A 15,423-nucleotide genomic window follows, 5' to 3' on the forward strand; every position below is an offset into this window, starting at 1 on the left:
TCCGCATTTAATTGCTGTTCGATTGAACCTAGCTTTTCCCGATGTTCGATCAAGCTAGTCCTGTCCAGTCTCTCTAATCTCCAAGTGTGAAACCAACAATATTTCTTTTCAGCATGTAGTTAATAGCCAATGTGAATTTCTGTTTAATGTACAGAATTTACTTTATCCTCTTCCCTAAGGGTGCTGATTTTCATATTTCGGGCAAGTTTAGTTATGATTTATTATACTTTGTGTATTTTTACACTGGTATATACCGTACTTCCTTTATTTTTCTTGTTTTTTTTATTCCTTATTAGACTCGATAGACATGGTATATACTAGACAGTATAATTTCCATATTTAATCCAACACAATCATTGAAAGCATGTTGTCATGCTGTGCTAGAGCCACCTAAGCAGAACACAATAAACATGTGTGGACCCAACAGTCGCTCTTTCCCGGTTAATCCCATATGTGCGCACTTACATACTTCAGATGCTTTAATTCTATAGCATGTTTAGGCGGTTTTTCCCTCCTCCTTTGTAGACCTGTATTTATTTTGTAATTCCGACATATCTTTTGCCCACAAAGCATTCCTGTCATCAGTGTTACATGTCTGCTACACATAAAATGCTCGGTTCGTTTGCATATCCTCAAGGCTGACCTGCTGGTCTCCTTACAAAACTACTTTTTATTGTAAAAGTATTGTGAACCCAGACAAGATGTAGACAGTGTTGACAAGCTGTATAAAGCTAAATCAGCCATATAATTCATTCATCTAAGGGTTCACTTTTTAATTTAATTACCTCTCCAGAGTTACATTCAGCATTTTCTATATTTATACCTCCTTGTTATCTTAATATTTGCACGCATCTCTATAGTTCAAGTGGTCTTTTCCATAGTAATAGTAACATTTAGCCAGTTGTTAAAAATACATGCCATTTCCCTTTTTTAAGTACCTCAGTCATTCAGTAATAGTTTTCTTTTGTATAACTAATGCCCTGCTCACATCACTAGTGATGGATGCTTTTTACTGTATTTACACAGCAAAAACATGTAACAGATGACATGAGTAGAGATCATGTAAATTCTCTATTAAATCTCACCTGCTTTTCCCAATCAGAAGTGAGGTGCCACCTTTAAAACATTAAAGAAGCAGTTCACTTTTTATTTTTTTCACCCCCCCGGGTAGCCGCTGTCAAGTATACTTACAGAAGATGATCGGTGTCCCGTTCCCGTCGGTCAGTTCCGTCCCGCGGTGCCGTTCACATCGAGCGCGCGCTCACTTCCGCCGGCTGCTGCGAGTCCTCTTCTTTGCCCAGTGATTATACGCCGGAAGTCACTCGCTTCCATGCATTCTCTATGGAAGCGCGTGACTTCCGGCGTTCAAATGACAAGGGAGAGAAGAGGAGTCACAGCGCCGGCGGAAGTGAGCGCGCGCCCGATGTGAACGGCACCGCGGGACGGAACTGACCGACGGGAACGGGACACCGATTATCTTTTGTAAGTATACTTGACAGCGGCTATCCGGGGGGGCGAAAAAAATAAAAAGTGAACTGCTTCTTTAACATCCAGATGGCATCAATCTCTGAGGTCTGTATGAATTAAGTACCTGCTAGAAAGACCCTAATATTTAAAGATTCTATAATGACAGGAATTGTTCCACAGGATTGCCACTTAGCAAATGTAGTATGGATATTTAACACAGGTTCGAAGAAGTGATCCTGGAAACTATAGGTCTGTAGGTTTATCAATTATTGTGGGAAAAAATATTTCTAAGGGTCAGTTCAGACGTTCAGACTCGCAGCGTAAATCTGGCTGCGAGTCTGTCAGGTCCTGGCAGTTCACAACATACTCGCAGTGGCCGGAACGATTCTGCCGTCCCCTTAACCCTTTCGGCTCCCGCTGCTGCCGCCGCCGCCCGCTGTGTCTATATACATTACCTGTCCTCTCTGCACGGATTCTCAGCGTACTGCTCTCCCTCCCGGCCAATCAGTGGCTGCGGCTGGGCAACACACTGATTGGCCGGGCGGGAGAGCAGTATGCCCGGGACCCCATGCAGCGAGGAGAGGTAATGTATACAGAAACAGCGGGTGGCTGCAGCAGCGGGAGCCAAAGGGGTTAAGGGGCCGGCAGAATTACATGTTCCGACCGCTGCGAGTATGTTGTGACAGTGAACTGCCAGGACCTGACAGACTCGCAGCAAGATTTACGCTGCAAGTCTGTACGTCTGAACTGACCCTAAGACACAGTACTGGAGTATATTAATGAAAATAACCCTATAACACCAGCATGGGTTAATGAGGGATCGGTCCGGTTAGACAAATCTCATCAGCTTCTACGAGAAGGTCAGTTATAGGAATAGGGTGCAGTTAAAGGAGATTTTATTCAAATGTCATAAAAGCAGAAAACGCAAGCAGGTAACTAAACTGAACAAAGATAAAGGGGGGGGGGGATTTACTAAGCTTACACCGGAGGCGTACGCCAGGGAGAAGGTGCAGATTCGCCCCTTCTCCCTGGCGTACGCCCCACTCGTCCGATAGACAGGCTGGCGGAACTTGAGGGGGAGTGATGAGACGGGGAGGAGGCGTGGCCTACTCCCGTGCCTCAATTATCATGATTTACGCCGGAAGCTGGTTTAGATTTGGTACTCTGGGCGCAGATTCAGGCACCCAGCAGGCCGGATTCACTAAGAGGCGTATGCCTTTTAGTGAATCCTGCTGCAAAAAAAGGGTGGGGCTTAATATAAGACCCTTCATAAATCCCCCCCAGTGTCTCTGTGAGTTTTCCTGATTGTATGTCATCTGTATAAAGTCTCCCTTAATGGCACCTTATATAGCTGGACTTTTCTCTTGCTAATACATTGCATTCAGAGCAGCAGAGCAGTGGCCAGGGAAGCTCTGTGTTGACAACAGTTATAGGAGAATTTGAACTGGCTTTGCCTTTTTGTTACAGTCAGTTCTGGATTGGACCGTGGTGAGACTTTGGATGTTATGTAACTGGACTTTTTAAATGCATTTTAAAAGCCACATAAACAGTTGGCACATAAAATAAAGATGCTGGGAGTAGTGAAGTATATATCTAAATGGTTAAGTAACGGGCTCAATGATAATGAACAGGGTGCAAACTGAAATGAGGAACAGCGCTCATCCAAGAATGAACTCACCCAGTGTGTGTGGGTAAAGGTATGACCCCTTCCCCACTACACCAATAGTCCACGTTTACAATCAGTATAAAGGTACTGCTCTCCATTCCAACGGAACATCCAAGTGGAGGGCGCTAGAACAATGCCCGCAATAGACAATCCACGCCGGTATGTAAATAGAGAAGAAACAACAAAAAAATGCAGCACTCCGAGACAAAGACCATAAATACACAAATTGGAGGAAGCCAACCTCTCCTCCAATGTGAAGTAAGTGCTTTTTCCTATGTTGGCTTCCTTTAATTAGTGGATTTATGGTCTTTGTATAGGGAATACAGAGTAAAATTTTAATATTTACTAAAAGCTGCTATCAAGTACATAAATATGGAGTTACGTACCAAAAAACAGTTCTTACTGGAAATATTATAATTACTGCCAAAAAGATTCTGTGGTTCAATTCAAAATTAAAATTTAGCTTTTATTGAAACTATGAAAATAAAACAAAAATGGATGACACAACCCCCAACACCTGTATATGGTATATCACAATGTTTTTTTGGGAAAATAGACAAGAGGTATAACATTAGGTTGGGGAGACGTTAAGATATACATAGTAGAGGTGAAAAAGGGTAAAGTGCCTTTAAGGATAAAGACCTCCTCCTTTTTCCATGGCAAACCCGGTCCTTATAAGGACAACCCCCACCATGGTGACATTCCTTCCTTAGGTACTAAGTGAGGGACAAAAAACAAATATATAGTGAAGCATTACTGGAAATGATTACAAAATATCATCCGATTGTTTTAGACGTCAATACTATTAATAGAGATCAATTTCATTAGTTCCATCAGTTCCAATGTGTTTCTCCTGGCATGTCAGCCTGGATTAATCAGAACCATATTAATACAGTAATTGGTGCTCCCTGTCTCTCTCTCTCTACACACACACACACACATATATTATTATTTTTTTATTATTATTTTTTTTATTATTTTTTTTAAGTGAGTGCTCAGAAATGCAATATTCCTAGTATACTGTACTTCTATCTGTCTGTCTATTTAATAAAAATCACAAATTAGGGTAACTGGTTTGATCTAGAAGTGGGTTAATCAAGTTTTTGTATTACTCTTTTTTTTTCTTATGTTTTCTACTTATCCATGTCACTTCCATAATTGTAAATCTAATCCTCAACTCCTGTGTTTTTTACTTTGACCACTGAGTCTCATAAAAGTCTGACATTTACTGCACTGTAGACTTATACCTCTATGCACATCATCTTAGGAGCCTTTTACACTGGCCGATCATCGTCCAGGAGCGTCGCTAAAAACGCTCCTGCGGCTGATGACCGTCCCGTGTAAAAGTGAACCCGCTTATCTTTATTGGCCTCACATGTAAACAGAGTTATCTGTGGCCAATAACGAAAGAAAACTGACACCATAGATATGTATATTTCTGTGCTGTCAGTTTAAAGATCACAAGCAGTGGTGTATACTTACATCCACGCTGCTTTTGATCCAGCACATCTACATTCCTCAGGCCACCGGATGTAACTTCAGGCCCTGCCTCCTCCAGAATGATTGACTGACGGAGAAGACAGGGCCTAAAGATACAGACTGCAGTCCTGAATGCCAGATAATAAGCATCGTGGATGGTAAGTATACATTCCTTGTGATCTTTAAACTGACAGCACAGATATATACATATCTGTGATTTCTGTTTCCTGGGATGCACAAATGATACAAGGCACTGGAAACGAGTAACGATCGGAACTCATTTGGGGCCTCCATGGACAACAAGTTGCCACATCTAAATGCTCCTAATGAGGCAGAACAGCAGCTGAAGTGACATTACTGTACCATAATCATATACACACAGCAAAATTAACCCCTTAGGGACCAAGCCTATTTGGGCCTTAATGACCAGGCTCATTTTTCAAAATCTGACCTGCTTTAACATATGCTAGCGATTCTGAGATTGTTTTTTTTCGTCACATATGGCACTTTGTGTTAGTGGCAAAATTTGGTCATATCATGTGTGTTTTTTGTGAAAAACAAAAATATCATGAAAAATTTGAAAAATTTGCGCTTTACAAACTTTGAAATTCTCTACTTCTAAAAAAAGAAAGTCGTATGACATAAATTAGTTACTAGGTCACATTACCAATATGTCCTCTTTATTCTGGCTTCATTTCGTAAACATATTTTACTTTTTTAGGGTGTTACGGGGCTTAGAAATGTATCGGCAGATTATCACGTTTTCATGAAATTTCCAAAACGGGTTTTTTTAGGGACCAGTTCTTTTTTTTAATTTTAAGTTGATTTAGGAGGCTTGTATACTGAAAACCCCCATAAGTGACCCCATTTTGGAAACTAGACACCTTAAAGAATTAATCTAGGCGTATAATGAGCATTTTAACCCTACAGGGGCTGGAGGAAAGTATTCACAATTAGGCCAGAAAAAAAATGAAAAATAGAAATTTTCAAATAATATGTTTGTTCAGATTAAAGTATCTCATTTTCACAAGCAACAGGAGAGAAAAAGCACCCCAAAACTTGTAACGAAGGTTCTCCTGAGTACAATGGTACCCCATATGTGGGTGTAAACCACAGTATGGGCACACAGCAGGGCTCAGAAGGAAGGGAGCGCCAATTAGCGTTTTCAGTGCAGATTTAGCTGTACAAGTCTTTAGGCGCTAGGTGCGTTTGCAGCACCCCTGTAGTGCCAGCGGAGGGAAACTTCCCCAAAAGTCACCCCATATTGGAAAGTGCACCCCTCAAAGAATACATCTTGGTGTGCAGTGACCATTTTGACCCCACAGGTATTAGAGGAAAGTATTCAAAATTAGACAGTAAAAATGAAAACTAGAATTTTTCCAATAATATTTTTGTTTAGTTTGAAATTTCTCAATTTCACAAGGAACAGGAGAGAAAAGGCACCCCAAAATCTGTAACGCAGGTTCTCCCGAGTAGAAAGGTACCCCAAATGTGGGCATAAACCACTGTATGGGCACACAGCAGGGCTCAGAAGGGAAGGAGTGCCAATTAGCATTTTCAGTGCAGATTTTGCTGTAGAAGTTTCTGAGCGCCAGGTGCGTTTGAAGTGTCCCTATAGTGTCCGCAGAAGAGAAACACCCCCCATAAGTCACCCCACTTTGGAAAGTGCACCCCTCAAAGAAGTCATCTTGGGGTGCAGTGAGCATTTTGACCCCACAGGTATTTGAGGAAAGTATTCCAAATTTGACAGTAAAAATTAAAAACTAGAATTTTTCCAATAATATGTTTGTTTAGTTTGAAATTTCTCAACTTTACAATCTGGGCAATCTGGGGGTGTTTATTGGCTGTCTGTGGTGGTTACAGGCAATCTGGGGGTGGTTACTGGCTATCTGGGGAGGTAACGGACAATCTGGGGGTGTTTACTGGCTATCTGGGGGGGTTTACTGGCTGTCTGGGGAGGTAACGGACAATCTGGGGGTGTTTACTGGCTATCTGGGGTGGTGATGGGCAATCTGGGGGGGGGGGGGCGGGGTCACAGGCAAACTGGGGTGGTGATGGGCAATCTGGGGCAGGAGTGACAGGTAATCTGGGGCAATCTGTAGTGGTTATGGGCAGCCTGTGGCAATCTGGGGTGGTTACATGCAATCTGGGGGTGTTTACTGGCTATCTGGGGTGTTTACGGGTAATCTGAGCGGTTACAGGTAAACGAGTGGTTATGAATAGTCTGGGGTGGTTACAGGTAATCTGGGGTGGTTACTGGTAATGCGTGGTGGTTGCAGGTAATGCGGGGTGGTTACAGGTAATGCAGGGTGGTTACAGGTAATATGGGGTGGTTACAGGTAATGCGAGGTGGTTACAGGTAATCCGGGGCACTTGACTTTTTATCCAGTCACCAATGATTTATGATGACGGGGATAAAAATTGCCGACAGCATTTGGAACAAGTGATCAGTGGTATATAGTATATACCACTGATCACTTGTACCAGGACCACATCGGCTAGTCCCCGATCATTGCCCCATGCTCTCCGCCACCTCTGGTGGTGGAAAGAAGGAGAGTTTGATCTTTTCTTAAGGCTACAAACACACTTGCTGTATCCACAGCGAGACTCGTGCCCTGTGTACTCAATGGCAGACAAACTCGCAGCAGGGATGTACATCCCTGCTGCGAGTTTGCAGGCTGCCCCCCCGTTAACCCCCTGGCCACCGGAGACTATACGTCACCTGATCCCGGCTTCCTCCGGCTTGCTTCGGGGCTCCCAACGTCTTCACGGCCCGCTCAGCCAATCAGTGCGCTGCGGCGGGGCAGCATACTGATTGGCCGAGAGGGACGTGCCGGGAATCAGCGAAGGAAGTCCGAGTCGAGATCAGGTGACTTATAGTCTCCGGCGGCCGGGGGGTTAACGGGGCGGGCTGCGGACAAACTCGCTGCAGACATGGCAAGTGTTTTTATACCCTAAGGAATTAATCACTGTGAACACGAAGGTTATTCAGGGGGGGACAGGTGGGAGCATGTATTCATCTCCTCTCACTGTGGATTCACGGTGAGAGGAGATGAAAGCGTTCAGCTGTGCTGGCAATGCCCATTATACTGGTAATAACGGCGATCATCGGTGCGGGGACCGGCCCACACTCTGCCCCAACCCCTCAGCTACCTCGGGGATTGTGATTGGTGCACTTTTTTTTTTACTTTTACACTAGTGTACATTACTGTACACTAGTGTAACACTTGGATCACTGATACAATACACTGTACTGCTTCTGCAGTACAGTCTATTGTATTATGTGACCATCCTGCTGACAGGCAGTAGCACAGCCACCCCTGTCAGCAGGATGGCATATGCCTTGGTGAGCCCGGGGGCCTTCATTAGGAACTCGGGATCACCATGACAACATCGGGGGACCGGACTTCGCCGCAGGACGTCGCGATCGCGTGAATATACCTGCGGCGCCGTCCGGGACCCGTTAGATGCCGCTGTCATACTTTGACAGCTGCATTTAAAGGGGTTAAACTGCCCGGATTGGAGAATCCTCCGCTCCGGCCAGTTTCAGGGGGGGGGGTCAGCTGTCACACTGACCGCTGATCCCCCGCACTGCCGCCGCCGGGCGGTAATTTATTCCGATGCGTCCGCCGTTAAAAGGCGTATGCATCGGAATAAAGCCCATTAGTGGCCGCCGTTAAAATACGTGCGGCGGTCACTAAGGGGTTAAAAAGTCACTGTCGTTATATTATTTTTGCAGAAATCAATAGTCCAGGCGATTTTAAGAAACTTTGTAATTGGGTTTATTAGGCAAATATGCCATTATCTGCATTTAAAAACACTTTTCCCAGGCCCCCCCCCCTCCTCTCCCTTCTGTCATCCACTACTCAGAATCTGGAAATCTCAACTGTTTGACATCAGCCGGGCCCTGTCTGTGCTATGAAGAGGGGAGGGGGAGGAGGGAGGAGGGAGATTAGTTGCCAGCAGGGAGCAGAGAACAAATGATTACACCACAGGGAGCACCTATTCAGAGGTCAGTGCTGATGTCAGAGGAGAGAGCCTGGTGATGTAGCTGTAAATTAACTCTTTGTTGTCCCGTTTTGGTGCCTCATCTCATCCTTCTTCATAGAGAACAATAAAGACGGGGGAGAGCTTCAAACTGCTTTTTCATGATAAAAATGCTTTTTTTTTTGGTTAATACACCCACTTACAACGTTTCTTAAAATTACCTGAACTATTGATTTCTGCAAAAAAAATAAATAAATTAATGACAGTGACACTTTAAGGAAAATCTACAATTTAATAAAAAAAAAACTATTTGAAACTGATTTGAGAAAAAAAAGAACATGTTTCAGTATCTGGTTTAAATGATTAAAAATCTAGCTGATGTATTCCTATTAAAGGGTTCTGTCCTGGTGAAAGATCCTTGTAACTACAGATTGCTTACCCTTAGGCTAGGACTACTGTTTGCTTTAATGGTGACAGGGAGGCAACAAACTCCTAATATCTGAATCCAAACAGGATAAAGTATAAATCCTGTGGAGACCTGAGCCTGCAGTCGGTATTACTGCTCCTGCTTACACATCGATGAATCATGGTAAGATGCTTTTATGCAAGAAAACAATGGTATCATACAATGGTATCAGCCTTGTTCATACTGAACTATGCACTAGTTGAAATGAAAATGCTTGGAATTTTAAAATTTAAATTGTGCCTCACAATGTTTATACTAGATGGTCAAAGTATATACTATGACTAAGATGTGGTATATTTATATGAGTGACTCCATGGATAAAATATAAACATTTAATACTTTCAGACATTCACTTAGCTTAACAGAATACTCCTAGATATTATGCTGCAATATGCTAAGCAGAGGTTTGCAACATGTGCATCAGTTCTTCACATCTAGTCTTTTCAGTCTGCCTCCTCTGTTTTGTGTTGTCCTTAGATGGATCCCATCAGATTAGTCATACTGCATAGGTAGCTTGAAACATAGCTAGGCACCTATGTTACAACTAGCTATGACTTACTGGTTTAGGGTTTCAGAGAAATAAGAGTGTACTGACAAGCCAGAAATGGGGGCATAAAGTCAAGACACTAATGGCCCTATTCCACGGAACGTTTGTCGTTCATAAATTCGCTAAAACGACCGCTCGTTTTAGCGAATTTATGAACGACAAACGTTCCGTGGAATAGGGCCATTAGACGTCTGCTAGCCTCTCTCAATCCTTGTGGGCTTAATTAACACACCTGTCAATCAAGCCCAGCAGGGTGGCCTTGACTTCTTGCTCTTCTGCCAAGTGGTTTCTATGAAACATTACAGCATTTCAGAGTGAATCATAGCTTATTATGATGAGGGAGTCTGTCTCTGTTCTATGCTGCCTATAGTTTAGGCAGCATAAAGCACCTGTCAGCTTACCTTTAAAAGGGAACTATCAGCAGATTAGACAAATCTAAGATGCTGACAGCGCCTGTGACGCTGAGGAGAAAGGTATGTGTCTTACCTTCCTCCTCTGCGCCGGTCCCACGCTGTTAGTCGGCATAATCTTCAGCTAGGAGCCTTGCCCCGCCCCCCCACAGTGTCATCTTTGATTATCAATGGAGCGGGCGGATCAGATGACACGGTGGGGGCTGGGCAGTGCAGAAGAGGCACTATAGAGGGCGATCAGCCGGTTAGATTTGTCTAACCTGCTGATAGTTCTCCTTTAATAGGAGACCTTACAGAATTATTTTAAAATCAGAATAGTTATTTATAATTTTGTTACATGGCGATTCCACAGCACTATACAGACTGTCCTCACTCACATGGGTCCCTGTCCCCAATGAGACTGATAATCTATATTCAAAATTAACCATTAATCAGTTTTAAATAGAGAAAACCCATACCAACATAATAAGAACATACAAACTCTATGCATACTGGTTGTATTTGAATGCAAGGCAACAATGCAAACCACTATGCCACTATGCTATGTACTGCCTATGTACTGTATATTCCTTACACTCAGTTACTTCTCACATACAGTATACATTATGTACAGACATGTCAGACACTTAACATTTAGAATTGATGAATTAGGAAGAATTGTGAATACTGCTCCCTACTAACATACAGGGTCAGCACAAATTAAAAAGAAATTTAATATTATATATATATATATATATATATATATATATACATACACACACACACACAGTGTATAAATTGTAAACTCGTACTTATAGATTATGCCTCCAGACGTCATGAGCCGAACTTCCTAGATACATTTTTGGACTTTTTGTACAAATTGACTGTAAAATTTATTTTGGAAGTGATTCAGATTTGATCCTACACTTGCTGGGCCAGATGCAGAAAGCCCAAGCCCAGGGAGTGTAAGGCATTCCCATACCGCCATTGCCCGGGTGGTAAGCAGTGATGCATAGAGCAGTGTTGCCTAGTATAGAGGAGGCAAGGCGCCTGTTAAAATGTCAGGAGTACTGCTCTTTATATAGTTTCTGAGGCACCCTATGCATCAAAACTATAGTACCTACTGGGCAGCAAGGCTTATGTGGTCTGCCTTTCTGCTCAGCTAAATAGTTTTTTTTTTTTTTTTGGGGGGGGGGGGGGAGATAAATTAACCTGTTTACACCAAACTGGTGTTTACATATGGCAAATGGGTGTTGGATGCTAAGCCTATTCCATACCCAGTGGGTGCACTAATTTATCTGTTTTAATTACATAATAACAATCACTGCATTTATACAGTTCTGTGCCATATCATTGGAGCTTTAGTGGCCTTATCTGCACCCCCTAGGCCTTGGTGACTTTTCAGAGAAAAAAAATTCTCAAAGGCTATGTTCTTATACAGTATTTTGGGCTATAAACAGACCAAACGTAAAAGAAGAAAAAAAATGTGGCTGAAAAAAACTGGAAACATAGCTTCATGCGGGAAAATACCGACTAAAAAACTGGGTGGGAACATAGCCTAATACTAGAATGTAATATAACCTTATCACTGATGGATGCCTGAGACTGAAGCAGATATCCAGCAGTCCCTGTGTTATGTAGGGGATTTCTGGCCAGTAGCTGAACTGACACATTCTGCACATCTGTAAACAGTTTAGCTGATCACATTGCCTGAGTCAGATTCTCAGTTATATTTATTTTATAGCATAACTAGTGGCTTGTCCAAGACTGGTGTTACTCTGGCCTTGGTTAACAAGCTCTGTTTATACTCTTAATCTCATTTGAAAAAGTTCTGTACCATTCCTAAATGAAGTCATAATGTCACAGTATGATACAGCTGTTTCTGGTTGCTTACACAACAGGGATATTCAATGTACAGACAACCCAAGCTACACACTTTGCTGGAAAATCCCATGGATGTGCCACGCGGCTTTAGGAAGGTCCCATTGAAACCTAATTTGGGAAGTTACATTACAAAACTCATAACTTCAAAATGAAATGCAGCTGCTGGAGTCAGCTTTCGTTAACCTGTTTTCCATGACTGCTGAAAAATGGTCACAAAAGTCTGTGGGGGGTCTCACTTTTTTTCCATCTAAAAAAAACAAATCAATTTAATTAGGTCCTACAAGGAAATACCCCATGAGGGTTGTGGACTGTGGACCTCTGGCTTCTGTGTGAGAAGGATGACTTCCAGCCAGATACAGGATCACTTACAGTTATGCCGAACATGTGTTATTTATGATTCACTAAAGATGAACAGAGAAGTAAAAAAGATTTTGTGTTCACGTTTTTGTACCTGTACGTACCTAACTGCAGGAAAGTGTATAGTGTCCGGCATGTGCATCTATTATTCAGTACTGTCTATTTTTTGTGCATTTTTGTCCCATGATAAAAGGGCCATAAAGTGCATGTTATTCATTCATCAGCACCAGGGACCACCTCCAAGGACTGGTCTATTTTTGGCATTCTGTAACATTTTTTTTCCATCAACCAAGCAGAAAAATGCCTTAAATTTGTAGGATGGAACTATTGTTTCACTTTTACTATTTTCTTTATTTACAAGGTAAATGCCTTTTTCTTTTTGAGTCATATGTGATGCATTTAAATTATTTTTTTTTCTACACATTATTATAATTGTGGGGCACCACAAATTGTTCAATAAAAACTTTTACCCCCAAAAAGTCTTTTTATTTTGTTGAACATGTTTGCTGTAAAGTTGATCTTTTTGTTGCCATTTTTTGTTAAAGCACTAGTATAACTGATATGTTATTTTCAAAGCACTATTGCACATTAGTGTAAGGGCACTTTCACATGGGTTCGATAAGATGCAGATATTCCATGCAGATTTGTGTATGCAACAATACCAGTGATGTGAAAAAAAGATTTTAAAAGGGAATCTGTCAGCTGCAATTCCCGTTCAAAACTGCTGACACTTAACTATAACTATTAGGACAAGGAGACACATGGTATCTTTCATGATGATGGTAAGAAAGTAAGGCTGCATTCACATGTTCCGGAAAATGGACGTGAAATGGCTGTAGTGGACTCTCCCCCGCAAGGGCAGCATCTGTGATAAGATGCTGGGAGCGGGGGAACTGTACAGATATGCGTTGTGCTGTAATGACAGCTGATTTATTACATCACGGCGCATGTCTGTACAGTTCCCCCGCTCCCAGCATCTTATCACAGATGCTGCCCGGGCAGGGGAGAGACGCTACAGGCATTCCACATCCGTGTTACGTGTGGAACACAGAACCTGTGAATGCAGCCTAAGCATTCCAGCTTGCAGCAGTTCATGGGCTTGGAATAGCCTCCTTGACCCTTTGTACTGGAGAATGAATGCATTTTACTATTTTCTGGATATATGAAAGGTAGCATGTGTCTCCTTGTCTATTTACCAGTGACAGCAGTTTTGAACCTGAGTTGCAGCTTACCGATTCCCTTTACTGACTTTAAAAGGGAAGTCAGAATGCCGATTTGGTTAAGATTTGCTGCTTTTGATTTACATATAGAAACACAGTGGATTTTCTGCCGTGCAAAATCTGTAGCTTTTTCATCTCGTGTGAATAAACCCTAATGTTATGTGCATGCACACAATATTTTGGGCCATTTCTTCAGCCTCCAAAATAAGGCAATTTTACAAGCAAAAACACTGGAAACTTTCAGATGTTTTTTTCAGTCATTACTTTCAGCTGCCTGAACCTTGAGTCATTGGGGCAGTCCATGGAGGACATTGACAGACACTGATTGATAGATATCTCCTAATTATTAGGGCTTGTACACAGAACTCACTGGGTGTGGGATGTATCCACAGCAACCCAATCTGCCAGCTTCATCACACCAATCTGGAAAGAGATTCATCATGACGGGTTCCCTTTAAGCCCTTAAGTTTTGTAAGTATGACGGGTCGTAGCAAAGTGATCCCGCAACCAGACCACCATGGGATGCTCTAACAAGCCATGGTTATATGGTTAAATAGCCGGCAGTAACAATCGGTGGCGTGGTGCAGAGAAGACTCGTATCCGGAGCCCTCTCCGTACCTCCTTAACGCCAGGTACACCCGTAATCTGTCATTAAGAGTTTAAAGGCAGCAGGATAACCTTCTTGTCTCTGTCTGTTTTTCAAAACCTAAATAAAGAATTGATAAAAAAAATAAAAAAGGCAGCAGGATAACACAAGCCAATGGTGACTGCCCTGATAACTCATGGTTCAAGAGTGAAAGGGATGACAAATTCTGATGTACCTTCAATGATTTACAACAATTTCCTGCATTATGGTTTATGACGTGTAATTCTACATAATAAGATAAAAAGTATCATACTGTGCATTATAAAAAAAATAATAATTTCCATACCAGTTTCTTCATAAGAAGTGTACTGTTCAGCTTTCCACCACTTGAAACTTCTTGTTTTATTCTATAAAGAATGAAAAACAAAATATTTAAAACTTCAATATATTTTTTTTACAGTATTAGGCTATGTTCACACAACGTATATTGACATAAAATCCTTATTACGAAAATATACGTTACCTTTCCTTCTATGGTAGGGATGTCAAACTCAGGCTCTCCAGCTGTTACAAAACTACAAGTTCCATCATGGCTGGACAGTCAAAGCTTTAGCTTTGGCTGTCCAGGCAAGATGGGAATTGTAGTTTTAAAACAGCTGGAGGGCCTGATTTTGAAACATCTGTTATATGGGATCCCGGCTGGAGCGTATACACATAGTCTACGCTCCAGCCGGGATCTCTTGTGGTGCCGCATACAACGGACATGTCAGTTTTCTGCAGCTGCTATTGATTGAATAGCGGCCGTAGAAAACCATGTCAGTGCACGCTGCGAGCAAGCAGCTCCGGCCACTTGCTCCATAGTGTGCTGTGGGGAGTTCTGATGCGGGCGTGCACGGATGCGCCCGCATCAGAACTCTGTGGCCATAAAGATCATCCGGCCGGTACTGCAGTACCGGCCGGGATGATCTTTTCATAGACTGGCCGTTCAATGACCCGGCAGGGTCAAGGAATGGCCGGTCTCTTACAACATGTGAACCTCGCCTTAGGGACAATATTCTTAATCTTATAGCTATAAGTATATAGCAAAAGAGAAAACAATGGAGAGTTCTAGAATTGATCTAGAATTGTTAGTTCTTTGGTAAGCCATGCATTTGCTAAAAGAGAGCTGGCAGATCCTCTTTAGGCTATGTTCACACAAGTTTTTTTTTTTTAATGCAAAATAACCACCATTGTTTGATAATGACGGCCGCCAATAATGATCATGAACATTATTGACGGCCATCACTATTAAACAGTTATTTTCAAAGCAAATCAAAACAAAACATAAAAAGACACTGTGTAAAAAAAAGGCCTTAAAGGGAATGTGTGATCAGAA

At 42.2% G+C, this 15,423-nt stretch overlaps 1 protein-coding gene across 1 annotated transcript in view; it reads right to left on the reverse strand.

Annotated features, from left to right (window-relative positions):
- FAM227B (family with sequence similarity 227 member B) overlaps window positions 1-15,423 on the reverse strand; it is a 224,133-nt gene that overhangs the window by 3,182 nt on the left and 205,528 nt on the right. The window contains exon 15 of the mRNA XM_069983195.1: window positions 14,395-14,455. Coding sequence (XP_069839296.1) covers window positions 14,395-14,455 — 61 coding nt within the window. The remainder of the gene's footprint in view (window positions 1-14,394; window positions 14,456-15,423) is intronic.

This window comes from Dendropsophus ebraccatus, chromosome 1 (genome assembly GCF_027789765.1).
Source record: "Dendropsophus ebraccatus isolate aDenEbr1 chromosome 1, aDenEbr1.pat, whole genome shotgun sequence".
Classification (NCBI taxonomy): Eukaryota; Metazoa; Chordata; class Amphibia; order Anura; family Hylidae; genus Dendropsophus; species Dendropsophus ebraccatus.